We start from the raw sequence: 27868 nt of genomic DNA on the forward strand, positions 1-27868 counted from the left end.
TTTTTTTTTTTTTTTTTTTTTTTTTTTTTTTTAGGAATTTTAATGTCTAGAATGTGAAAGGACTTCTTTAGAAGTCCTTGAAGGAGTATCAATTTCTGCTATCTAAACTATATATATATGTATTTTTTTAATTGAGACCTATGTTGAAAACACTCCTCAATGAACTGAGATGATATTGCAGGCACAGGCACAGTTTTCTGCGATCACTTGGTGTGGTCTTCTAGAGTGTTAAATCTTATTTGGAAACTTTAAATGCATACATTTCTCTGTAATGTTTTAAGGGGCTGATTGCAGTATTGAAAAGGCATTTCTCATTATTTAGTTCCTTAGGGATGCTTTTTAACACCATCAGTCATCAAGTTCATTCTGCAAGTACTATTTTGATTTTGGCAAGTTACCTAGCATGCAGAAGGGTGGGTCTCTACTTAGTCTTGGACAAATGATGTATAAAATTTATAGTAATAATATGTCTTTTTAGGAGAAATTAGAAAACACTCTGTAAGTTTTTTATCCTTTTCTGATGTTCATCTTCAGTTCATAAACACATCTAGGTTTTTAATGAGGGATAAGTATTTTGACCTGAATAGAAAAAGCAGATGGGTTTTTTTCTTTGAAGAAGAAAACAGTTTTGGGAGCAGGGAGTGCTGATAACAGAATTATAAATATGATAACTGAAATCTGCACTTAACTTGGCAAGAACTAGTTATAGGAAATACTCTGCTAATGAAAACAATGTGAAAGGTGATAGTGCGAGTTTTACAATTTTTCAATGTCTACTTTAGTTATGAATACCTCTTTTGTAGTTTTGGATAACTAACTTTAAAAGGAGGAAATACCTTCTATTTATTTGTTCAGATTTCTAATCATTGTTAGCTTAAAAACATGTAGCAAATTCTCTGCTGTTACTTAAGAGAGTACAATTACTGTGTTTAATTTCCTATTAAACTTATTAGAGGGAAGTAACTGCAGAGATCCAAGTATGTGAGTAATTGTAGCTACTCTTTCTTTTTACATGCAGTTACCATATTTCAAGTGCTGCTTCTGTGAACCGAATTAAAGGAAAACATAGCCACATTAACACCAGAAGGGGCTCTGCTGAGTTTGAGTGCTGTTTTGCTACCTGAGAGTAAGGAAAGGACTCAAACAGCTCCTGCTTCTTCCTGCTTGTTTTTCCATAATATTCTTTTTTTTCCCTTGTAATTCTTCCTTTAAATGCTTAGTTAATGAAATGTATACCAATTACCTGATGAGACATTGGTCAAATGGGTGGAAGTAAACATTTGTGCAAATTTAGAATATCTTAAATAGAAGGATTTGGACAAAATGAAGAAAAAGGAAAAAAAAAAAGTGCCAGATGGGTATTGCTTTGTCATTGATTTAAAAATATTTGCCAGTGTTTCCCTTCTATTCAGCCTTCAGTTCTGAAATGATTGGAAGATCTATCTTTGAAATTCAAACTATTTTCATTTTGAGTAAACTAGAGTCCCACTGTACTTGGCACTACGCACTCCTAGGCATCGTGACAAAACTGAAAACACGAGAACTATGAGAGATAGCATCATATAACAAAAAGTAGATGATTGCTTTAATTTATCCTCTGGGGGGAGGTGAATTGATAGTTGACACTCCAGTACTTGAGTGCTAGTGGAAAAAAAAATTAATGCACTGTGCAAGTACTTGCTCAGTCTGGAGTTAAATTGTTCTCTGCACTAGTATGGACAAGCTAGGTCAAAGGTGTCCGCAGCTATCTTACACAGATACGTAATCTGAGATCTGGCACCTGAAAAGCCCACACAGTTTGTTGGATTCATTAACTTCCAAATGGAGGGGCTAGTATTCGCTGCAGGCAGTGCTTGCTTGACCTTTCCCCAAACAGCGCTTTGGTACTGAAGAGCTGGATGCCTGAATGCTAGGCAATTCTGAAACGAAGCTTCAAACTATTAAGAGAGCTTATGCATTCAGGTAGCATATAATGTTACAGCTCTGTTTTCAGGCAAAAGTATATATGTATAAAGGATATGATATAGTTCGTATTTCTCATTTTTTGAAAATAATGGTGTATACCAAAGTGAAGTCCTCACGGAAATTTCTCTTCCTGTAGGAAAAGCTTACATCAACTATAATAACAATAATAAAAAAGCTTGGAAAAAAGTCTGCCTGTGCTACATTTCTTTATCAGTGCTTTTAGAATAACATCCTTCTAAGCTAACATAGATTCTGCCCTGCCTCTTCCTCTTCACACTAACTGTAACTGGAATTTGTGTGACTCGGTGTTCTTACTGGCCTCGTTCTGGAAGCGTGCAGTTGCTGCTGTTGTGCTGCYGGAGACCGGTCCATCATCCCTGTGCTGCCAGTCTCCTGTGTGATGTTGGACAATTAAGTTGGATCAAGTCTGGCAGTGAGTAGCTGAGGTTCTTACGAGCCAGCTATGTGATAACTAAAGGCAATTTGCTGCCTCCACACCTTTTGCTTCCAGGAAACCTCCTTATGTTACTTCCAGATTCGCTGGGGGTCTTCAAACCGTGTCAAGATCTAGTACTGATCCTGTGACTGTCTGTTCCTTTGACTTTCCTATTCCTTTGGATCCTGCATGATCTCACTGCTGATTTAATGACAAGCTTAGAAGAGATAGACTTCTCTTCAGGGCTTTGTTGTCRGAGGTGTTATATGAATGAGACTGTTCCAAAGAAAAGTATAGTTGCTGGGAGGTGGTATGGCTCGTGCTAAGTAAATAAAATTGCCCAGTGAAAGTGTAGTCAGTTTTCAAATCCAAACTTGGGAACATTCTCATGAGCATTTCTGRCCTTGTGCCTCTTTTGCTTGTCTTTCAAATGGGAGCGATGCTACTCCTTTGCAAGAGCGTTGAAGGGCTAAATATCTTAAAAGTGAGGAAATYGCATATTTTTGTGATAGGCAGAGGACAGTATGAAAGAACCTGCAAAATGTAGGTTTTTTTTTTTTTTTTGAGGGATGCAGTATAGACATAGGATCACTGACAAAAGCCTTGTGTTCACAGAACTGTGTTAATTACTGCCTCTCCCGGTCCTGTTCATAAGAAAAAAGCTAGATGTTTATGTAAGGACTTGCAGGACTGGGCCCTCTGTAACACTTCTAATAGATGTTTGATATTGTTTTCTGCTTACTTTTGCCTGCAATATGCCTGCAGTTGGTTGCAGCTGTTAGGGAAGTGGTGCTGGAGTTCATCAGCTTTGTTTGTGCTCTGAGACAGTGCTGCAAATGCGATGGCGTTGCACACCTAGAGTGTAGGGGGAGCTGTGTGGCAAGTTACATACTAGCAGAGGTACTTGCTAACTTACAGCAAGTTTGAATAGTTCTCTTTCCTTCYCCCTTTTTAGTGTGGAGCAGTTGCCCCTGTCATTGTAATTCAGTTTTTTCAAACTTCAAAGAAAATCCAAGTCCATTAAAACAAAAGTAGGGATGAAAAGTTAGGGCCTTTGTAGATTTTTCCCCATGTACTTATTCTTTTCCTTACTAGCGATAGTAGTATGTGCAATGGTGTTTGAAAGACAGAGAATTACAGTTCTGACATTACAACATTGCAGTTTCACTCTGGTGGTCTCRACGGAATGAAGTCACACACAGTGATGGATCTCTTACCCTATAAAAATGCCCAGTACCTTTTTATAGTCAGAAAGCACTGTTGATGTGATGCCTGAAGCATCTAATGTGAGCTGAGTTGATTAGCAGGATGTGTGCCTTTCATAAAGGGAGATAGATCTGGAGAGACTTACACTATTAGCTGTGTGGAAATGGGAATCTGTCCCAAGTTTTATGCTTTGCTTATTAGACCATTTCCTGTTTATGTTAAAATAATAATAATAAAATCCTCCCAAAGTGAACATACTGATTTCTGTATGTTTTAGTATGGCAGGAGGAGTAATCCTCATGAAGAAGGTATTTGAAAGACAGTATAACTAAATGGTTRTCACAGCATCACATGCTCATCCCTGAATTTCAGCAGTATGAGGAAGTGCTTAATGTTCAAGAGACCAAAACTTCTAAGTTTTCCTCAGTATCCAGTGAATATAAGTTGTTGCAAGACGTAAGTTGCAACATGAATAAATGTAGCGTGCCGTGGGATGGTTACCAGCGTACCCTTGGTAAACTGAAGGATGATACGGCGCAACGTCACCTTTGTACGTCTGAGCTGCTGTTTGGCTCCTGTCAGGCTGTCTAGCTGTGCTTTCTGTCCATGTTACGGATTTCCCAGTTGAGAGATCTTTCAGTAACAACTGAGTCACTCCTGCGTGTATAGCTATTAAAGCTTCAGCAACGCAGTCTGTGATCAACAGTCTCTAAGAATAAAATCAGGGTCCATCTCCCTCACTAGTGAAGCTTTTAAGGACTAGGCTGGAAAAGAAATTTCTTTTGAAGTTCCCTAGGGCAGGAATAAAATATGGTTGCATCTGCTAGAAGGAAGAGCTTCAGTAGTGCAAACTGAAAGAGGTGCAGTTGTATGAGTGAGCTTCCTCCTGAGGAGCCAGCAAACCTGGGGTTTAGTTTTAAAACAKTTTTTTCTGTGGCTGTATAGCAGCGTGGTGTTCAATCATTGGTAGGGGAAGGCAGCTGGAAGGAGTTGGCTCTGCCTGCTACTGTAGTTGCAGGTACGCTGATGGCAAGACTTAGATGACGATGAGCCTCATTACAGACGGAGGGAGGAGATTGGCACCCTGAGTACCCATGGGTCTAGCAGGCACCCTGGGCACTGCCTTTCCCCAAAGCCACCCTTGAAACCCTGCCTGAGCCAAGCAGGAGGTAATTAACAGCATTTATAATACCGTTAACCTTTAATCGTGCAGTCCATCAGTAGACTAAGAGCATAAATAAAAACTAAATGGTCACGGAATGGCCACAATCATACTTAGGACTTAAAACCACAAGCTGATGGTAGGAGCCTCGTGTATGGCTGCAGCCTTCTAGGGTTAAAGATACCCCCCCTCGCTCCCCCAAACCTTGTTTCTAGAGGTGTCTCCTTTTTGATGGCTGCCTTTCATGTCAGGGGAGGAATTTTTAATGCTCAATGAAATGTAGCTTTGAAGGTCAGATAGCTGTCAGTCTTCTGGGAGCCACAGAAGAGAAAATCACGACCATAGTGTTTGCCTTTTTTACATGGATGTGAACTTGGACCAGCTTCTCTTAAAAATGTTATATTTAGATGTAAAATGCCTTCTGTCAGACCAGTTCCAGTGGTAACAAAAGATTTAATGAGAAAGCATTAAGCAAGAGAACTTATAAAAATAAACATCATCTTACACTTACCACATTAGGGTGCTTAATCATCCGTTTGCGTGACTTTTGGTGCAATATGTACACTATGGAATAACCGGCAAGCCGCTTGGCATTTGTATAGCATCAAGCAGCAGACACCTTAATCAGCCAGTATGTCTAAATAATTATACGTGAGAAACACTTGTGGAAATGAACCCCTCCATCTTACAGAAATAACCATGGCAATCTGCGTGGAGATAGCAGCTATTACTACCCACATACTGATCGTTTTTGTTTCCCTATCTAACACTAAGGTAAACAGAGCAACTGGCACAGAAAGTGAAGTGTGTTCTTTACTATTTAATGCTTTTCAGCGGATGCTGCTAGTTATCCCTGCTCAACTATAAAATTGCTCAGGAGGGAACCATTTCAGAATTGCTTGAGAGCAAGCCAGAAACATAATGCCTGCATACATAAAATATATTTTAAAAGGGAAAAGTTAATGCTCAGTGGGAGTTGTTGGTGTTCTGCCTCTCTCAAGATGAAGTTTACAGTTTCTTTTTATGAGCTAATTTTAAGGCAAACTACTCCTCAATAGTAGTAAATAAATAAATAAATAAATAAATAAAAAGAAATAGTTCTGTAATAGAAACATAAAGTACCTGTGTGGTTTTGTATCTAATTCACATATACTGGTCTTGGTGCCTAGCAGTTGCGCTAACAAGCGATACAGACATCTGTATTGCTTACAACTGGGATTGTGAAGGTAATAAATCAGCTCTCCGTTGCTTTAATGCGGCCGTCATATTCCAACAGCTCTGCAAGGCGTAGAGATAACTGTATGAAGGCACCTGGTCCTTGTTACTTGTGTTGCTTTGGTATAAAAGGGACTGTTTTAAAATGCCAAAAGTAAGCTCTTTTTTGTCCATGTGAAGCAAACTGTTCTGAGTCTAAAGGGAGAAACATGCAGGAGCAGGAGGTATCAGATTCCTGGGCTCGCTCTTGAGGGTCCGTGTTAGGTAATGTTCCAGGCTCTTTTTAAGCTCTTCAGCAATATTTTCTCTTTAGATTTTCCAAAAGAATTCATCGTACTTGAGGTCCAGATGCCTGGCCTAAATGTATCTGTTCTGCTTGTACCTGCTTATACCTCAGCACCAGGACAGCTGCTTGGTTGTTCCCAGGATTGTTCATCTTGTGTTTTAATTTTAAATAAGGAAGCGTGTCCCCGTGTCTGTGTGGCGCTTGGCAGACCTCCTGGGTTAGCGGCTGCGGGTGACGGGCGCTCCGTCCTGTCACGCTGGAGGAAGGTTCAAGTGGTTTGCACGCGTTCTTCTAYGTACAGGCGTAGATCTGCGCGCTTTCTGTTGGAGCAGAGTAATCCTCTTGTTTCCAGCTGGATGCTTGCCACTTAAGACACAGTCTGTCCTACTTAGGGTATAAATAAGCATTTAATGTTACTTAGGAATTGCATTAGGATGATAGACACTAGTTTGAAAAAGGAATGTGTGGCGGGATTCTTAAAGTATTTGCAGTTTTGCAGCTGAGAAATGTTTGAATAAGGGGAGAGAAAAAGTAGTCTCTTCCTAGATGTGGGTACAGAGTGCAACAGAAGCTTCTAACCTCTTTAATATTAAAAATTTGTCTTTATCAGTTGTAAGAGGTATTCATATTAATGGTAACCAACCCGTATTTTTTGTTAAAGCACACACAGCCCTGCAGGTGATTATCAGAATTAAATTTACAGAACATTTACCAGCTGAAATAGGAGGATGAAATGTATGTAGTCCCTTTGAACCAGAATTTCAACAGTGTTTTGGGTGGTAATAGTCCTTGGGTGAAGTGTGGCTCAGCCCTGATACTTTGCAGATTCCTTTTGTGATCTTAGGCAGGTCCTTAAAGGAATCAAATTCTCTTTCCTCACACACACGTGTGCGTACATACGTGGCTGTGAGACTTAACTGTTGCATGCCTTGCTTCCAGCTCTGTAAAGCGAGATGACAGAACTTGCTGTAAGGGACAGACAGAAATAAACTACAAATATGAGACCTGAAAAAAAGGATGCGACTGAGCAGCTTCTCATCAGTGCTGGCTTAAACGTGTACCGTGGCCCATCTCCCAGCCTGTCCTCATCCTCCTCTCTGTGCTGCACTGACAGAAACATTCATGTGGTCTTTTGGTGACCAAGCACATTAGAAATAGATCTGTGTGAAGAATGAAAAGGTTTCCGCCAAATCAGTTTCCCAATCCRGTTTGCTGTGTAAATCCTTCATCTYGCCCAGGGCAGGGGCAATGCAAGGCAGGAATAAGACAAGGGTAAGAGGTCCTTGAATTAGCATTAAATGCTGGTGAATTAGATGTATAACTGCATCTTGAGTCATGGTTGTATAGTATTGCCTATTGAGTTGCAGTTTATTATGATAAATTACCTCCACGTCCCACTGGCTGCTGGAGATGCCTTCCAGGACTTGTAGAAGTGCCAGTCGCTATCTCTCATACCCAAATGCTCTGTGTCACCTGCCCTCTCTCGTTGTATACCCTTGCCATATAATGTTAAATGCAAAGATCCTCAAACTCGCGGTGCACTCTTCAAAAGAGATGCCGACAGTGACCTGGGGTAAGTTCTGCATGATGCTGTCACTACATGATACCAAGCAAACCAGCAGCACAGCTGGCCTCGGCTTCGTGATCTACGTGTCAGGTATGRGCTTACAGAGAAGTGGAAAAAAAGCATTAAAGTCTGATTAGATTTCACTGTTAATGGGTCACTAGTTCTACTTTTTGTCATGCAGTTGTCTTCCAGCATGAATACCTCCTCCTAATTTTTCTACAAATACAGTAAGATTGTTTACTCTTCCTGTTAACCTCTTCAGAAATGATCTGAAATTTGCAGGGTGCTGGCTGGTCTTACAAGACAATGTTATGGCTGGGAACACATTTTAAAAAAAAAAAAAAAAAAAAAAAAAAACAGTCCTGTCCCCACCAAAACCCACCACTGTTTCTTGGGTAACTAATGTACAGTTTGCTTGTCAGTGTTGTTCCTAGCAAACTTCCTTTTTGAATTTTTTTTTTTTTTACATACTACTAAACTGTCTTTCTAAATATCATAACAGGGGTGAAGCTTTGCCTTCTAGGCATTGCTTTTATGCAGTGTTGTAGCCTGGGAGACTTGACTTGTTTTTTGTGTGGTAAGTGACCAGATTTTATTCAGCGTGGGTCTCTGTATATACATGCATACGAATACATGTACATACATATATATACACACAAATAGATGTATGTAAGTATATATTCTCATGCCCAGCCCACAGCTTAAATGTGCTCATGGTCTAGGAAAGGAGAAAATAATGAGGGTGTCGTCAAGTTGGTTCTATTATATTCAAGGGTTTTCCCGRCTCCCCACCAAACTTAAGTTCTCTCTACAAATTTGACAATCTTAAATTCCTTTTATTCAGCTTACCCAAGGTAATGCTCTAAGTGGAYAGAGCTAAGTCTTTCTTTGCTCTTACCTCTCACTTGCTTTGCTTCTTCCTATGCATGGGTGTTTGAAGTTGCTTTTGGGTATGGCAGGAATCTGCAGACATGCTTGAAACTGCATTTGCAGAAAAAGCGAGGGGAAGAATACCATGGACCCGAGATGGATATGACATGATCTAAAAAAAAAAATGCATTTAAAAATGTCCTACTTCAATCTTAAATGAAGTCACTGAACTGAAATAWTTGAATTGGGGGGAGGGGAAGGTGGCTAGTGTTACGCAAAAGATTAGTGAAACATAGCAGAGACCAACACRATTTAATCAGATCCTGAGTACAAGCTTATGCCCTGAATGTATCACACATGGCAACTTTTTAAASTTACAGTGACAGTAAGATTGTAGGATCATTAGAAGGGAGATTCTTTCAAGTAATTTCCCGCTTCCTGGCAATATTGAATTACAGATGCTGAAACTTTTGCTGTTATCTCGAGTGCTCCGAGTTAAGTGATCATCTGCTGCAGCTATCTGAGCTAGCACAGGAGGGGTTTGCTGGGAGCCACTGTTGTAAGGAAGGGGAAAAGTAGGATTAGTATCGTCAGATAAAAAGACCTCCTAGCTCTTCTAACAGCTTCTAGCTCTTGGCTCAGCTACTGACGAGATAATACATATACGACTCAATGGAACGTCGCATACTGGATTGTAGTCATTAGTTTATAAAACTTCTATAGTGTTTTCATTTTTTGAGGCAAAATTAATAAATACTCTGTTGCGTTCTAGTTTAAGCAAGTCGTCTTAGTAAGAGGCCAAAAGCGACCGGTTCTCCAGCACAATTACTCCTTGGAATTGCTGTGGGACGCTGACCGCCCGGGCAGGTTTGTTTGAGCATCGGCTCCTTTGCRCCGACTTCGCAACGCCTGGGCAAACGGCGCGGGCTCGGCGGAGGGCTGCCCGGGCGCCTGGCTTCGCTGSCTTTGGGGCACACGCGTCTCAGGCACTGCACTCTAAACCTTGGGCAATGATTTTTTCGTGATCAGAATAGCAGAGATGGCGGAGGAGGAGCAGGTTGCTTTCTCTACAACTTCTTTTTTTTTAAAAAAAAGATTAGAAGTAATGTGTGGGGAATGTTAATAGTCAGCAGTGCGTTTCTCTCGCTTGGGTCCAGCTTGTGCCTGTGCAGAGCTATCCTGACCTGGGGACGGCCCTGGGTGCAGCACTGGGTGCAGTGAATTGCAGGATCGGTATGTGTCTTTTCGTTGTTACCACTTAACAGCTGTGGGTGGGTTGGGTTTGAGTTAGAGTTTTTTGGGGTTTGTTTTTCTAAGTTGTGAAAAACCAAGTGTACAGGCTTTTGTATCTTTTATTTTGTATTTTGCTTCTGGGCCAGAAATTGTCAACACCTTGTTCTTGCTGTTCGTATTTAAATTCTCATTAATGTTGTTCTTATTTTATTAGGCAGAAGAAACCATGACCAGTCTGGAAAGTTGTGTATTATATTAATTTTTTATTGGTTTAAAAACTGAAATTTTTCCACTGCTGTCAAAAGCAAGACAAATTTAGTATGTTGGAGAGAGTAACAGCAAACATAACTCTGCTCAGTTGGCACAAGAAATAAGCTTGCCTTTCGGGAAGACAGCGATGCGATTGTGTTTGCTATCTTGCTGGAGATGCTTATCATGCAGAAGAACAGGAGCACTTTGCCCTTTCGTCTCTTCTGAACTTTGACCAGTTGGTCGGGATTATTTATAAACCCAGATGCTAATTGCACAGCTTCTCATTTCACCGAACAAAGGTATTTTGGCACCCTTCCTTGCTGCAGCAAGATTCCCCAGGACAAGACATACCGCTTAAAATGGGTGACGAGGAAGCTAAGAGCTTTCCTATGGAGCTGGGCGAGAAAGGAGGTAGGGAGAACAACGGATTTGTTCAGAACGAGAGTTTCGACGAGAAGGGGACCGATGCCAGTAGCCGAGAAGAAATCCCCAAAACCTGTGTTGTTGGTGTGAACCCTGTGGCTCTGGAGGAGCCAGCTTTGGAGCCCTATGCTGGGATGCCAAAGGAAGTCTTGCTGAAGTTCTCCAGTCAAGCCCGGTACAGAGTCACCAGAGAGATTCTCTTCTGGCTCATAATTGCCTCCACGGTCCTGCTGGTGTGTGCTACCATCGCAATTGTTGTTCTGTCTCCCAAGTGCCTTGACTGGTGGCAAGCCAGTCCGATTTACCAGATCTATCCTCGTTCTTTTAAGGATAGCGACATGGATGGGAATGGTGATCTGAAAGGTGGGTAGATTTGTATTTTGAGCTGGATGCCGCTTGTTTGTGTGCTGGCTGTGTATGTGTTTGTACCCTGTCTACGTAGATAGATAGGTGTGAGGGTGTGCATGTGTGTATTTTATATGTGTATGTATATATACACACAGTCCAGTAGAGAAAGCCGCCCGACTGGAGAGGAGAGTAAGACTCATCGTTGATGTGAGCTCCCGTCGTCACGAGTGGATCCCATTAGGAGCTTGTTGCTGAGTTTGTTAAGTCTAAGCCTGCAGCTGGAATGAATGCTCGGAGGTGGGGCCCAGGGAAGTCGGCAGCACAACTGCAATCAAAGCAAAATCTCTCTGCGAAACGGAGGTCGAGACTGTGCGGTGTTGAATGCTTTGTCGTGCTGGTTTGGCTGTCTCTCTATAAAAAATAGTGAGAAAAATCAAACTAGCCAAGTAAGAGTAGAGAGAGATGCATTACTTTTATTTTGGTTCAGAGCTGTGGGGTTTTTGAGCTCTTCTGACTGCACTGAGAAGGCTCGTCTGATACCAACAGGCAATGCCAAGTATCAGTAACTTAGCTGAGACGGAGTGTGGCAGTGTCATGTGCATGCTTCAGAAGGAGAAGGTTCAATACTATGGTAAGAAGAGTAAACAGAAAAGCGCTAGAGTGCAATATCCTCTTCCAAGAAGTGAAAAGAAGTTTCTGTAGTTAAACCTCAGTAGTAACGTATAAGGAAGATATGAGACTTTCAATTTACCGAAAAATAAAAGCTCGTAATGCTTTTTTCTATATCATAAAGGTCTTACCTTTATGTACTCTGAGGATTAATTGACATCCTTGAAATGGGAAAGTAATCCAATTGCTGCATTTTAATAAAATACTGGAGTCTGTTTTTCAGAAATAAATGTTAAATTTCATTTAATAACTGACATTATAAATACTCTTATAATACAAACTGGAAGCTGCTTGGATCTGATATTTTTAAATTCCTGCTTTATTATCCTTACAAGTGGCTTTGAATGGCTTCCATCTGTGATTTCATGTTCCCCTCGAAGAAGTTTCAAGACTTTCAGGCTATCTAAGCTCAGGGAAAAAATATATATATATATAAAAAAGATTCATGTTCCATCTTCAAGAGCCCATGGCAAACTTTTTTCAACAAAAATAATTTGTCTTCTGTAAACAGATAATGTCCTTTTCTTTTAAATAGGTATCCAGGAAAAACTGGACTATATCACGTATTTGAATATAAAAACCATCTGGCTCACCTCTTTCTATAAGTCCCCCTTAAAAGACCTGGGATATGGTGCTGAAGATTTCTACGACATTGACCCCATGTTTGGGTCAATGAGTGATTTTGAGAACCTGCTTGCAGCTATACACGATAGAGGTAAACTGCAGCTACAATGAAAATAAATCTATTTAAAAGAAATGCACGTATAAAAGTAGTACCGTGTAGCATTAGGTGTTAGGATCTGGTATTTAAACGTGTGCCTCTGGCCATTTCCTCGCTGAGCAGCAGCAAGCGGAGGCACCAGCGGCAGGGACACGTTAACTGCCCGGCAGCACGAGCCCTGCGGTGGCAGCCTGCTGCTGCCTCTGCAGGGCACGGTCCCCTGCGAGGGTGGCCGGGGCGGCGGGTGACAGACCACCCGTACGCCCTGGCGCATCCGTGTTTGGAGACGTGCTCCTTTCGGACTTGGAAGTTTATTATGGGCGGCTGCTTTCTGGAGAGTGCAGGAAGGCAGCTACGAGCGTGGGAGGGGGCTCGTGTTTCCTTCCTGCAGTCGCGTCCTTGGTTGGTGCCTCTGTGYCTTGGACCAAGGGTTTGCTCAGGTGTCTCCTCTCTGAGGGGCTGAGTGGCAGATGGTTTGCCAGTCCCCGAAACATGGCTGTGTTGGTTAGGACTGTAGTCCAGAGCGGCTTGTCTCTCTGTGTGTGTTCGCCTGTCCCCAGCGCTGTGCTAGCGCAGRGAGCTGCGCGCCCTCTGTCCCCTCGCGTCTAAACGCCACTTCGGGGAAGCGCCCGGAGTGCCGCCATAAAAAAWGTGAGCTTTGCCTTAAGATGCTGAATTCAATCTTTCTCCTGGTGTGATCTGCAAGGGTTGAAGGTGATAATGGATTTAATACCAAACCACACGAGTGACAAACACAGATGGTTTCAGCTGAGTCGCAATCGGACGGGAAAGTACACCGACTACTACGTGTGGCACGACTGCGCRCAGGCTGGCGGCTCCGTCGCTCCTCCAAACAACTGGGTAAATACGGGAGAGGACTCCTGTGCATCACAAACTGGTTTGCAGGTTGCTACAATGTAAGAAAAACCGCTATAACTAGGTCCCAACCTAGGCTAGGCTATGCGTGGTTCTTCAGAGGTACAAGCAGAAGTTACTAAATGAGCTTGGGTGCATTAAGGTTTAAACCAGCAAAGGGTGCAGGGTTCCTACTTCAGACAGATTAAAAATAAGTAAATAAATAACAACAACAACAAMAAAAAMCCCACAACAGAAGGCTGTTAAATCTTCACTTTATAAAAGCCAAAGGAGTAATTGTGCACGAGTCGCTCAGTCCCCACCTTTGGCGACCAGGCACGCTGCTCTGGAGGCTTCCTCTTAGCCTTGCTCGAGTCGCAGCTGGGGTGGAGGGAGGCAGAACAGCGTGGCGGTGGCTTTCCCCCCCCTTTTCCAGAAGGTGAACAGGCCAGGAACTGGGTTGCCCATTTCCTGCCCTCTGGTGAAAACAGTAAAATCTGCCTGTGTATCTGTTGGGAAACTAAACTGATGTGYGTATGAGAGGAATTTGTGTGTTTTAACAGCTTGAGCTGGAGTTAACAGARCTGTGGCATGTTTTGTCATAGCCAGCCTCAATTTTTGTTTTCTTTTTTTTAACTTAACTAGAGTCATAAGAGTTACCTTTAGTTTCTGGAGTCTTTCTCAATGAAATGAAAAATTTAACATTTGAAAATATTGACTGTTGTTTGGAGCTTCACAGGGATGATAGCAGATTGCAGAAACTGAAAGCTGTTTTTAATAATAGCTTTAAGAAAATCTTCCCACCCATGTTTCTCCTTCTATCCCTAATAATTCCTAGTGAAAGTCCATTTTAAAAAAAGTGATCACAAAATCCATAAGCATCTACAGGCTGTGTGCACCAGATGTGGCAAAGCACAACTGAAATTGAAAGCTACTAACCAGAAAAAGGAAGTATGAAAAATAAATAAGCATCAATTCAAAATTTAGTCCCTTAATTAAGCACTTTATGCTTTATTTTATGCTTGTAACATGCCATATCTTAAAGCATGCATGCAAGTAAATGTTTTTTAAATTACTTGAGTTCTGATTTCCTTCCCCTCTCATACAAACAGGTGAGTGTCTATGGGAATTCAAGCTGGCAGCTCGACGATGTGAGAAAGCAGTGTTATTTTCATCAGTTTGGGAAAGAACAGCCAGACTTAAATTTTCACAACCCTGCTGTCCAACAAGAAATCCATGTAAGTATGYGCTGCGCTATATGGTGCACTACACTCTGCCCAGAGAGAGACTACTACTGCCGCTCCAGTAGCGAGGCAGYCCCTTCTACACTTGATTTGGTTATTTTGTGTTACACAAGTGACAGTCTAGTTRGAACTTAATCCAAGGATTACAGCCTGTGCAAACAATTGAAAGATTGAAGTGTCTAGACGAACATTAAGTSTATAAGAAAAATTCAAGCGTTATCTTATAATGCATCCAGCTATCTTGCTTCAAGTTGTCTTAATTAAAAAAAACAAACAAACAAACTCCAACCAATCAAACAAAAAATCCCGAATAAAATTGGCCTTAAGCACTGGCAGTGGGTGTTGTTGCAGCGTTGACCCTTGGTAGGTCTAGAAAGGTGCCCCTTTGCTGGCTTAAGTCCCCTGCTCTCACAAGCACCTGGCAAGATCTTGATAGGCTTTTGGACTAGGATATTGTATCTGAAAAAGAGTTCCCTTCCTCTTCTCATTAAAAGGCTATTTTAACATTTCTTTACACTGATGTTGYTGGAGCCTTCTACTCCTCAGCCTAACCTTATTCACAGTTTATATGTAGTTCTCTATGAACCAAACTTGTCCTTCAGCTTACATAGTTTTCCCACTCATGCCTATGCTTCTTTGTTTTTCAGCTCTGATAACATCCCCCTTCAGCTTTTGTTTTGCTAGGTTAAATAGGGCAGGTTTTTTCCACAAATGCCAATAGCCAGAATTAAACAAACTTAACCAGASAAGATATCTGGGCAGAATCTTGTACAATGGCATAAATACTTCCCCCTTCTGTGTCCTAGGACTGTTGTTACTTGCTTTGAAGATGGATGCTGGTAGTCAAGTAGTCTAAGACCACTGCTTCCTCAAAGCAGTTATTTGCCATTGGTCTAGTCTCCATCAGGAGCTAGCAGGGAATAAATGAAATAAATGAAGGCRTTTATTGCATTTGGATGTTGTACCAAGCACAACAATTACTGGAAGGACCAATGTGGAACACTGTCTCTTGCWCCAAAGCTTGTGCTGAAATACATCTGAATCACCCGAGGGGACAGCAATTTTACTCCTTGTTGACACAAGGAGCTGTTAATTAGCCAGTCAACTGTGAGCTGAGGATGCCTAGCTTTATCAAGGAGATGTTTGCCTCTTCATGTGAGGCAATTAAAAGGAATACCTTTACTTGTAGATAAGCAAGAATTAAGAGTTTTGGTCTATCTACATATCTGACAACTTTATAGAGGAGAGAGACTGTGTTGCAAGTCTCCCAGCAGACCTTGCAGAATTCATTAAAATTTTGGAAGTTGGCCTGAATCTGGCGAGTCTGACACGAATGCTTCTCCCCCCCCCCCCCAAGTCGTACATACCCCGCGTGGCAGTACAGCTGCACTGTTCTCCTCCCTCTATCTGCCAGCTTACAGAGGAAGGCTTTGAGTTTAGCCCTAAGCGTTTGGTACTTTGTATTACTGAATTTTGGTGCATTTCTTTGGTGGTAGTCTTTCAGGCTGCCCAACTCTAGTGTGACTGTGTCACTGCCTCTCTTTAGGGGGGCTCTGCCCTCACTGGRGGTGTTGTCAGTGTGTTAAGAAATGAAATAAAATGCTTCTGGTCATATTTGTTAATGAAAGCATGAAATGAGACTGGCCTTGAGACTGATCCTTGAAAAACTCCCCTAGTAACCTCTACATCAGAGACACTTCCCTAAACACCATCTTTCCACTCGCCCTTATTCCTGCCATTGCACATATTTTCAATGTTGATGGCTAATTTTTTGAATGACTTTTAGTGAGCTTGACTTTTGGTCTCCTGAATTTAAGGGAGAAGTTAGACTTGTCTTTTTTTTTTTTTTTTTTTTTTAATAGTGGATGAAATAGTAAGACATGCTCCATTTAGATGTTAATTCTAATTCAATACATCTCACTTAGTAATTCTTAGTAACATTTGAAGTATTAATACCTCCTAGTAAGTATATACTACTTAAAAAGAAAACTGAACGTATTTCAAATGGGATTGGCTCACTTGGAATTCTCAACTTTTATTTTTGCCTAGGATATTATCAAATTTTGGCTTGGCAAAGGAATCGATGGATTTAGTTTCAGCACTGTTAAATTTCTTCTAGAAGCAACACATCTAAGAAATGAGCCTCAAGTGAACAAGTCCCAGAATCCAGTAATGTATATTTTCTGTTTTTTTCTTTTTTCTTCTCCCACTTAGGGCAGAGAGTTTTCACTGCTTTCCTTCTTAACTGTGGCTTTAAGAAGAGTGAGTGAGGTGCCCCCTGGGAAAGGAGGCTGCTTGAAGGCTTTCTGCGGCAGGAGCATGTTTAGGGACTTGCTTGCTCTGGTCTGGTCTGGGGCTGTAGGGGAGCAAGAGCACTGTGAGCGGGGCCCTGCCTGCAGGAACACAGCAAGTGGGAGGAGAATCCTGACTTCTGTTCTGATATGGTTGATTTGAGTTTTCTGCCTGAAATATTTATTTATTTATTTATTTATTTATTTTTCTGTATAGTAAGACCTGGGTTTTGAGTTTTAATGGTTTATCAGTTGACTTTGTTACAGTAGGTAAGTTCAAAACTCTGTTGCAAACTTGAGCTCCCAGAGCGGTCACTAGCACATACTTCCTCTAAGTTGCTAGTAGGAACCTGAAAAACAAAATACCTCATCTTGGCAATATGCTACAATGACAGGTGGATGACACGTTCAGAAGCGTGAAATCTGGTATTCCTGCTATTTGCCTTTATGGAGATTGTGAACCTGATGGTGTCAGCCGATAGCACCAGCGCTAAGACAGTTCCACTGCTGAGCTGGCATGGAAGCGATCAGCTAGACAAATCTTGCCTCCGAAAGTTACCACAACATTCTCCCAGTTTCCAAGCTGGTGTGTCACCACAGCATCTACTGTGCCCGCAGCGGCGAACGGGGTCTGTGGGTCCGTGCTGAGAGTGGATCCTTTGTTTTGCTGGACAGCTTCCAAAAGAACCAGCCCTCCTCTCCCAGTGCTATGGTATCTCTCAGTGAAGAGTTACCCAAGTGCAATTCAGATCTGTGCTGCTAGTATTGTAGAAGTAACTTTTTGTAATCAGAAAGTGAGGTGCTTTCGCTGGAAATAATTCTAACTTCTCTTAGTACATTAGCCAGTGAGTTAAGCTAGCAAGCGAGTGGGTTTTCATGGGATATACTGAGATATGGCTCTTTTTTCTTCCAGAGAAGAAATTACCAAATTGATGTCTCAGCACTTAAAGTATGAGCTATCTCACTGCTGCCTTGGTGTGCTAAACTCATTTTAGTTAAAATTATTTGGACTCATGCATTGCACCCTGAAAAGAACAGGAATTTGGAGTGGTTCAGAACTGTAAAATGTTGGCGGGCTAATTGGGAATATTGTCTTGGTCTTTAAGGAGGATATCACAGCCTATTCCCAGCTCTACCATGACTACACAACCACACAAGTTGGTATGCATGATATCCTCCGTAGCTTCCGCCACACCATGGATCAATTCAGCAGTGAACCTGGCCGATACAGGTAATGATTATTATGGCTAATGATTTTTTCCTGTTCATCACCCTCTCATCAGAAATAATTTTTTTTTAAAAAACACATGCCACAAAATAYGTACAGTATTTTCTTCATCAAATGCAAACAGCAGTACATAGGCATACTATCTCCTCCCTAACATGCGAGGGAAGGAAGAGTGCAGTGAATTGGCCCAGATATCTCTAGTATGCATCTGGGCTGCATAAGAGTAAGCAGAACGTGCAACCATTGGGACTGCAGTACCACTGTAATTAAAGCCCAGGAGGTTTATTTATTGTGTAGTATTAATAATACATTCATGTCAGATACATAGTCTCAAGTTGTTAAAATGGAGTTATGTGGGTATGGTTTTGAAAAAATAATCCTTAAATCAGATTCTTGACTTTTTTTTTGACTCTTGGCAATTTTTGAGTAAAAAATCTACAAGAAATGTCTCCCCTTAATATTGTCAGCTTTACAAAATACAAGTTTCTCTAATCCTTGGGTGTGAGGAGCAGACATCAGCCAAAGCTCTGTTATTTTCAAAGTATGTTTAGCACCATTCCTAGCTAGCTTCCTTCAACTCTGTACAAATTAGGAACGAGCTAAAAAAGGTACCTGTGCACTTCTTGTAGGTTTATGAGTTCTGATGCTGATGACAAGGAAGACACTGAAGCAACGATGATGTATTATGGAACATCTTTTGTCCAAGAAACGGATTTTCCCTTCAATTTCTACCTAATTAACTTGAAAAATCTATCGGGTAACAGTATTTTTGAAGCTGTCAACTTGTGGATCAAAAGCATGCCTGAAGGAAAATGGCCAAACTGGGCGGTAAGACCTTCTAGGAAGGGTCTGTTTGTAGCAGAGATGATAGGAAACCTCCCCTTTGCCACATGGATTTCAGCAGCATCAGCGGCAATCTGAGTTCATAGCTGAGCTGTAACTGATAACTSTATAAGATTTTGCTGCTCTAGGTGCAGCAGTTGTCATGACAATTAGTTGCCCTAATTGTCTATCCTGCCCTTCAGGAATGGTTGCAGCACCCTTGCAAGGCTGACATGAGGGAGTGTTTGATCATGCCTCTTCCTCAGTGTCCCCAACCTAGGAGGGGGCTTTAGCTGAAAATGCCAGTGAAGATGGGATTTGTATAATTATCTTCAGCCATAAACTGGCTGAGTGCAATGGGTTCTGGAGACCTCCTCAGGACAGAAAAGAACAGAGCAGACAGCGGAGGACAGTAACTTTAAAACCTTRCTGATATATGCTATAAAATATGTGTAGGACACGTGAGAGAGATCAGCTATGAACAATGCACAGAAACTACAGGCTTTGGTCACTTATGTCAAAGCAATGTGGAAACAGGTCTGTTTACATTTCAAACTTGCTTCTCTTTTTTTTTTTTTTTTTTTTTTTATATCCTCAAGGCAGTCCTTCTAGAAGAAAGATGGGGCAAAATTCCCAAGAGCATGTTAGAAGGAGCTTTCCACTCTGTTACGCCTTTTAGAGAGGCTGCAAGCCCATACATAGACCACGGCGGGTTGCAGCCACTGCATGGCTCATCGTATCCCTTCCTACATTGAATGTGTGTTTTTTGTTTCATTTTTGTTTCAATCCAAATTACTCAAATGTGCCTACTTTTAAGGCACTTCCCCTGGCGGCTGCAAGCTTTTTCACAGCTGCAGTGTAAGGGCAGTCCTCTTCTGCAAAGAAGCACCTCTTCCACACAGCAGTGGCAGAATTCATGGAGAACTGTAACTGGGGAGAAGCTGTATTAAGGAAGTCTCTGTTGGCTGATTTATTTTATATATATTTTTTATATATATATATATATATATATATATATATATATATTTTATATATATATATAAAATATATATATTATATATAATATATATATTATATTATTAATATATATAATTATATAATATATAATATTATATATATATATATTATATATATTTTATTTATTTTCCCTCACTTCTGCCTGCTGTGGTGCTGGCAGAGTTTCTACCTTCTGCATTTGAATTATTTTGAGTGGAAGTTTATACCGACACCAAAGTAAAGATAATTGCACTCACAGGCCTGGAGGTGAAATAAAAGAAAAAACTATTAGCTTTGTAAAGTAGGTAACACTATGACACATTGCTTAAGTGGTAAGGTCCTTTTCTCAAAATGGTGCTGATAGGGCAGTCTCTTGTTGTTATCACTTACAGGTGATAGTAACAGTAATGTAACTATGGAATTTGATTATGCACGCGTTTGGCCAACACACACTCTTTGGAGTTACTTATCTAGATACAGTGATTTTTAGTGTATGTCATTTTACAAGGGAAGATAGGCTGCAATTATCTAATGTGGCAATGTGAAGATATGGCAGTTTAAATGGATTCGTTTTCTGTTCATTTTGATGTATATGAATGGTATTTGACCTGAAATGGATGGATGTTTTTTGTCTCAAACTAGTTTCACATTTACTTTGAATCTTATATGTTTAACTAAATTGTGTTTTCTTTAGGTTGGAAACCCTAACAGCGCTCGGATTTCATCTCGTATTGGAAAGGAGTACGTCAATGTTATAAACATGCTGCTTTTAACCCTTCCTGGTACTCCTATAACTTACTATGGTGAAGAAATAGGAATGGAAAATACTGCATCAGAAGAAGTAAGTGAAGAGCTCATGAACTCTGTTCCTGTTGTTATTCACTTCTGAGTGACAGAACTTTCAGAAATATCGTAACTTTTGTTTGATTAACTAAGTACGATCTCTCTATATGTTTTAAAGGAAGCCTGTTGTTTGAGAGCATAGCTACAGCCACTGATTCCTGGAGACTGCTCAGCTCTGACTTTGCAAAAGGACTGTGGCTTAGACAGAGGTCYTTTTTAAGCTGCCCAGGCTTTGAAGAGGTTTCCAGGAAGGGGTGGATGTACAGACAAGCCACTGCTTAGCATGTCCTGATGGCTTTTGTTTGTCACACAGGATTTTTTGACTTGCCATTTAGATCCCTTTCTATAAAATGTTTAGGTACCTGAGCCTAGGAGCCTGCAGCCTCATTTGGTCATGGTTAGTTGCAACACAGAGCAGGATGTTTGTATTTGTTAGATTACAGAAGTAGTCAGAATTCAGACCATTCAAAGGCAAGGGATGAAAACAAAATTGCTGTGCCTTTTGTACTGGGCTGACTTGTATAACTCTCAGTTTTTGTGTTCTCCTCCTGTTGTTTCTTGTCTCCTCTATGACCATATCTGACCACTGTTTTCTCCCTTTGGCAAAGGATTACTGGCATGAATGGAAAAGGAAAGGCCTGAAAGGGAAGAGCTCAGTTCTGCCTTTTGAAACTCTGTTTAAGAGCACAAGAACATGGTCTGATGAGAGGTTCTGTTTTCACTGTGGAAAGTCGCTTTTATGGAATGAGGCAGCCTCTGATGAGTTTACCAGCTAGTGTGGTACCAAAGGGAAAGAGGCATTTGCAGGAGTGCAGGATCATCTCCAGGTTCATCTGATTCAAACTGATGAAATGATTTTCTGCTTTAGGAAAACTGTCTCTTTCTCTGAAAAACAACTTGGTCAAAATATCTCCTGTATTTTCTTATTACTACTGATTATTGCTGACAGAATGGGACTCTGATTCAGAAAGTGGCTTCCCCCCACCCTCTGCCTTGTTTTTCTCTCTTGGTGGCTATCCTGTGGTTAAGAGCTTTGTAACTAAGCAAAATCACTCTTTATTCAATCTGGAGAGGAAGAATCCCTGATTAATAGTTGTCTTAGAAAGATGGAGAGTGTTTGCTCAGGGTATAGTTTGTAGCCCTGGTATTTGAAACTCAAGAAAAACTAAAAGAGGTAAAGATGAAAGGGAGCATTACCAGCGTTGAAGACTTAAGATTTATTTTTTTCCTGCTTTTCAGAATACACTAAAGGGAGAAACCCATTATTTACACTGTCACAAAGTGAAGTGACAACTTCTTTTTTGTTGAGCTGCTGTTCTGACAGATTGTATTGGAAAGTGCCCTTTATACAAAAAACAATTTTCACAGAAAACAAACAGTCAAAGTATGTGCAAAATATTTTATGTTCTCTGATATCATTAAATTATTAAATGCCAGATCTTTTGGCAAGCTCCTCAATAAAAATGAGGAAGACTTTTCAAAATTTTTCTGAACTGCTCAAAATGAGAACTTCAGACTTCTTATATCGACATTTCTTAACCAGCTAAAAACTGTTTTTCAAGTTCTTGCACTTTCCCACAGTTGTAATTTTTTTTTTATCTTTCAAACATAAATAATGCTGTTCAAATTGTTCCTCTTGCAAAAACAAGCTTAAAGTATATCTGAAGTGAAAAGGGTAATAGTTATAAAAGAACAGACACTGAACAGTGTTTACTAATTGGACATTGTTACTGCTACAGCACAGCTTCCCTAGGACTCATTGCCGTGTATTTTCAGTAACTGCATATTTAGGTATTTACTGGAATATCATAGTTGTCATCAAACTTTTATCCCACCACCTCTAGCAAGAGGACGCAGCTCTAGTAGATTCACTTATGAATTCAACATTTTGGCTAGCAGTGCTATAGGCATAACCGTCCATTCTCCTTCATTTCAGTGACCGACAATATTCTTGTTTTCTCATCATCTCTCTTTAGATTTGGAGCAGGATTACATACTCCTTGGTAGATCTTAATTTAAGCAAACAAACAATAAATAAGGTGGTGATGGTGTGGAAGATTTGAGGATATTCAGTTTAATGGATGAGTTTTCAATATAAACAAATGAAGTAACTTTTTGGTAATGACGCTAACATCACTATATATATATATATATATTTTTTTTTTAGGTGACCTTTCCAGAAAAATCTCCCATGCAGTGGGATGGCAAATTTAATGCTGGCTTTACTGAAGGCAACAGTAGCTGGTTACCTGTTAACTCTGACTATCAAAGTGTAAATGTTGAAGTAGGTATTTATATGTGTGACAAACCAATAGACTAAAAATATTTTAATAAATGGATCTGTTTTGCTCTGCTTTCTTTTACTTAGTGGGAATTGCCAGAGTAGCTAATAAAAACCCAAGGGAGGACAATAAAAAGGCACCGAATCCTAACAATTTAGAAAAGGAAATCGTTGCAGCAAGGAGTCTACCTCATCTGTATTCATTTAAGCAAAACAACTGCAATTATATGGTAGATGTGGCGATTTGATTCTTTAACAATCTTTAATGATTTTAATACTAAATTGAAATTTTGTCTTTTTTCATTTATAATAATATAGAAAGCACTGTCCTTGCAACAAGAAACTAGCATAGACCATCTCTAACATAAGAAAATAACAATAATAAAAAAAATTCAAGGCAACTGACTAGTGGGTCAAACACTTTACTGATCTACAGTGCTGACCAGTCCCAGACATCTGAAATAAATCCTGTGAGTTCAGCAGATCAGACTCGGTGAGAAAGGTTCAGTATCAAGTCTTTGGGAGCACTGTGGCTTTCTGCCGAATAAACAATACTGTAAGGGTCAGTTTGGGGGAAGAAGCAGTGTCAATGAAAGTGTCTGTCTTGGCCTACCTCTGTCTCTGTCACTACCCAAATCTTAAGGCAGAGCATGAGCACAAACACTTTTTCAGTGAAATTAGCAGACAAAGTTGAAGAGATGCAGTTGTCAAAACTGCACTCCAGTAGGTATGCTCTAAACGGACTGTGTAGATAGTGTTTTCAATATGCAGTGGAAAGAAACAACCCTGTTAATGGCTGTGATGATTTTGTTGCAGATACAGAAGACTTCGTCCAACTCGAGCCTGAATTTGTATAGAGAGCTAACTTCACTTCGCAGCAGTGAGCTACCCATTCAGCGAGGCTGGATGTGCTACATCTGGAATGACAGTAATGTTTTTGTGTATGTGAGGGAGTTAGATGGGTTAGACAGAGTCTTTATGATGGTTCTCAATTTTGGGCAGGAATCAACTATAGACCTGAAAGCCATAGTTCCTAACCTCCCATCTGAAGCTTTTATAAGACTAAGTACTAATTTTAGCAATACTGGTAAAGCTGTCAATACCGAAAGAATTAAAACTGAAATGGGAGAAGGCCTGGTCCTTGAATATAAAACAGAAAAGCCTGTTCATACTATGGAAGCTTTTCAAGAAAATTGTTTTGTAGCAGAGAAAGCATGTTATTCCAGTGCCTTCAATTTACTCTATGTGAACTGTTAAGTGCAAGAGTAGAATAAACAAGCTCTCATATTAATTTAGAAGATGCTGAAATGTTAGCGGAATATTAGAATTTTCAGTGGCTTTTCAAACTTCCTTTGTGTGTAAAATAAACAGCCTAGAAAATAAATTTGATACCTAACTGTCTTGTACCTGTGTTGGTGATGAAAAGGAAAAAGTATTGTATGAGCAAAGATCACTGTCTAGAGTCTCCCATAGAGACTGTGGAGAAGAAAAGTAATCCAGTCCTAATAAAGCAGCCTGTTGAAGTATGTGTTTTTGTGTGAGGGCAACAAAACAGTTGGCTCCTGGTTGCTGCTTCTTACAATTCCTGGTATTTAGTTTTTTCTTGTATTTTCTTTTTTTGTATTTCTTCTTAATTTTGTAGCTTTACTATGAGTTTTACAAAGAGGTGGTCCTGGATTTGTTAAAATAAATAAAAGCTAGTAAGACTAATATGTAAAAGTCTTGATGGTTTAACTCTCCTGGCAGCTCTGAATACCCTCAAGTTAGTATGAAAAAGAACAAAAACTGGCTAAGGATGTCTGACTGCTCTCAAGACTGAATTTCCAATGGATCTTCCCCCCGCCCCGATGCTGAATTAGAATACATTTGCATGCTTWTATTTTTCTTTTTCTACTCGAAGGCTGGAGGTAAAGTGCGTATGTCTCTGTTGCAGTTCAGAAGCAACTGAAACAACTCTGCTGAATGTCCCACTCATTTGTGTGTTTTGATTTGCTTTTAGTGCACCTACATTAGTGGCTTCTGTGATACAAAGGAAGGACAGGGTCTGTTTTGGGGACAGGCCACTTAAGAGGAATATAAGAACATGGTCAGAGTATGTAGGGATGCGATGAGGAAGGCTAAGGCCCATTTGGAATTAAATCTGGCAAGGGAGGTCAAGGACAACAAGAAGGGCTGCTTCAAATATGTCAGCAACAAGAGGCTGAATGGGGTGGGGGCCCTGATGACAAGGGATACAGAGAAGGCAGAATTACTGAATGCCTTCTCTGCTTCAGTCTCACTGCTAAGGGCAGCCCTCAGGAATCCCAGAGCCTGGAGGGAAGGAAGAAAGTCTGGAGAAAGGAACTTTCCTTTTGTTGAGGAGGATCGGGTTAGAGATCATTTAGGTAAACCTGATATCCACAAATCCATGGGCCTGGATGGGATGCACCCATGAGTACTGAGGGAGCTGGTAGATGTTACTGCCAGGCTGCTCTCCATCATCTTTGAAAGGTCCGGGAGAACTGGAGAGGTGCCTGAGGACTGGAAGAAAGCCAATGTCACTCCAGTCTTCAAGAAGGGCAAGAAGGAGGACTGAGGAAACTACAGGCTGGTCAGCCTCACCTCCATCCCTGGAAAGGTGATGGAACAGCTCCTGCCGGATGTTATCTCCAAGCATATGGAGGAAAAGAAAGTGATCAGGAGTAGTCAGCATGGATTCACTAAGGAGAAATCCTGCTTAACCAATCTGATAACCTTCCATGAGTGACTGGCTGGGTAGATGAGGGGAGAGCAGTGCATGTTGTCTGCCCTGATTTCAGCAATGCTCTTGATACTGTCTCCCATAACATCCTTCTAGCTGAGTTCAGGAAGTGTGGGTTAGACGAGTGGACAGTGAGGTGGATTGAGAACTGGCTGAAAGGCAGAGCTCAGAGGGTCGTCATCAGTGGCGTGGAGTCTAGCTGGACACCTGTGGCTAGTAGCGTCCCCCAGGGCTCAACTTCTTCATCAATGACCTGGATGAGGGGACTGAGTGCCTCCTCAGCAAGTTTGCTGATGATACCAAGATGGGAGGAGTGGCTGATCCACCTGAGGGCTGTGCTGCCATTCAGAGAGACCTGGACAGGCTGGAGAGCTGAGCGGAGAGGAACCTCATGAGGTTCAACAAAAGCAAGTGGCAAGTGCAGAGTCCTGCATCTAGGGAGAAATAACCCTATGCACCATAGAGGCTGGAGGCTGACCTGCTGGAAAGCAGCTCTTCAGAGAAAGACCTGAGAGTGCTGGTGGACAACAAGTTGACCATGAGCCAGCAATGTGTCCTTGTGGCCAGGAAGGCCAATGGTATTCTGGAGTGCATTAGGAAGGATTGCCAGCAGATCAAGGGAGATGATCCTGCCCCTCTACTCAGCCCTGATGAGGCTGCATCTGGAGTAGTTCTGAGCTCCCCAGTACTAGAGAGACATGGATGATTAGAGGACTGGAGCGTCTCTCTTATGAGGAATGGCTGCGAGAGCTGCGCCTGTTTAGCCTAGAGAAGAGAAGACTGAGGGGGAGGATCTTATCAACATTTATAAATACCTTGGGGGGGGCGGAGGGTGTCAAGGGGATGGGGACAGACTCTTTTCAGTGGTGCCAAGCAACAGAATAAACTGAAACACAGGAAGCTCCGTCTGAATGAGGAAAAACTTCTTTACTGCGAGAGTGACAGACCACCGGAACAGGTTGCCTAGGAAGGTTGTGGAATCTCCTTCTCTGGAGATATACAAAATCTGCCTGGATGCAACCCTGTCTAACATGTTCTAAGTGACCATGCTTGAGCCAGGAGTGTTGGACTAGATGATCTCCAGAGGTCCCTTCCAACCTCAACCATTCTGTGATTCTGTCTGAGAACCTTATGGCCACRTAAGTTTTCCATCACCGAAGTTTGTACGAGTTGTTGATGGTAGGTGTGCACTAGGCATCTATCTTAATAAAAGAACATGCAGCTGTTTTATGCAAGATTGCTTTGCTTAGAGATCACTGAGCTATGAATCAGTTTTACTGCCTTGTGTAAAATTCTCTCTGGGAACASAAATCTTAGATCAGAATGGCTGCCTGTACAATGTATATCGCTTCACATCTCAAGTTTTCAGCACCAACTGTTTTGCACTACAGCTCTGTTTGTACTGTGTTGCACTCCTTGCTTTGAACAGAACTGTCCTGAATTAACTGGCTAATGCAGGAGGCTACTTCTGTACTATCTGGCAGGAAAAATTTAACAGTTTGTATGTTTATAAGCCAATGCCACACACAGCTTTGTCTTTTAATTTCTGGTTTGCTTATCCTCAGAAAGCAGGGATCCAAGAGGAAAGAAGAGCTTTCCACTCTACATACAAATACAAATCTGACCTGAAGTTTTTCAGGTGGTCAATGTGTACATCAATCAGCTATTTGCAGGATTCGATGTAATGTAATGTTGCAGATAGTACCTTATTCTTTATCAAGTTCTTTGTTCAGAAAAGCAAGGTGTCTTGCAGTCTAAAACAATGAAAACATTTTATTACAAAACAGTAAGACTTTTTATGCTATAAACCTCCAAATTCTTGTACAGCTATTATAATCTTTCTTTCCAAGTTGATGCTAAGCAGTATCTTGCCCTTAAACAAAACAAGGCTTTTCCCTACAGATTTAATTTGGAGAAAAATGGCCATACTTGATATTTTTGGGGAATTGTAAAAATTAACAGTAATGAACAAGATCTCTGCCCAACTGTGATAGTCTGAGACATCAATAACAAGAGGGCAGGATAAGCAGTATGCTTAGCATACACATTTGTAGAAAGTGTGAAACAAACATTGTATCTTAAGTACAGATCATGCATCCCAAAATGTAAAGATCAAACCCATAATATCTTTTTTTCTCATGAGGATGATGGAAGTAAATGAAAAATCAATATGACAACTTTAAGCTCTTAACTGTATAATGCAAGGCTTTCAACT

The 27868-nt window shown here is 40.9% G+C and overlaps 2 protein-coding genes across 8 annotated transcripts in view; one reads left to right on the forward strand and one right to left on the reverse strand.

The window, feature by feature from the left end:
• The first annotated feature begins 10268 nt into the window (after positions 1–10268).
• On the forward strand, positions 10269–24170 carry SLC3A1 (solute carrier family 3 member 1). Of its 2 annotated transcripts, none has more exons than XM_085315868.1 (10): positions 10269–10978; positions 12168–12347; positions 13060–13214; positions 14321–14446; positions 16502–16621; positions 17850–17974; positions 18601–18799; positions 20484–20663; positions 22800–22916; positions 23730–24170. In XM_085315868.1, exons 1-10 carry the CDS (start codon positions 10552–10554, stop codon positions 24168–24170), a joined length of 2070 nt encoding a protein of 689 aa, XP_085171994.1. In that variant the 5' UTR covers positions 10269–10551. The 2 variants fall into 2 exon arrangements, with proteins under 2 accessions (XP_085171994.1, XP_085171993.1); XM_085315867.1 differs by having other exon boundaries at positions 20484–20630.
• The window catches only part of PREPL (prolyl endopeptidase like), a 31304-nt gene continuing 20051 nt past the window's right edge, over positions 16616–27868 (reverse strand). For 5 of the 6 annotated variants that reach the window (XM_085315863.1, XM_085315862.1, XM_085315861.1 and 2 more), the window contains one exon: positions 21830–27407. In XM_085315863.1, the coding sequence (XP_085171989.1) occupies positions 27360–27407 (48 nt within the window). In that variant the 3' untranslated portion in view covers positions 21830–27359. Of the gene's footprint in view, positions 17094–21829; positions 27408–27868 lie in introns of those variants that run through there. The other variant, XR_014897125.1, reaches the window with a different exon arrangement.

This window comes from Rhea americana, unplaced genomic scaffold (assembly GCF_003343005.1).
Source record: "Rhea americana isolate MKP2758 unplaced genomic scaffold, rheAme1 scaffold_44, whole genome shotgun sequence".
Taxonomy (NCBI): Eukaryota; Metazoa; Chordata; class Aves; order Rheiformes; family Rheidae; genus Rhea; species Rhea americana.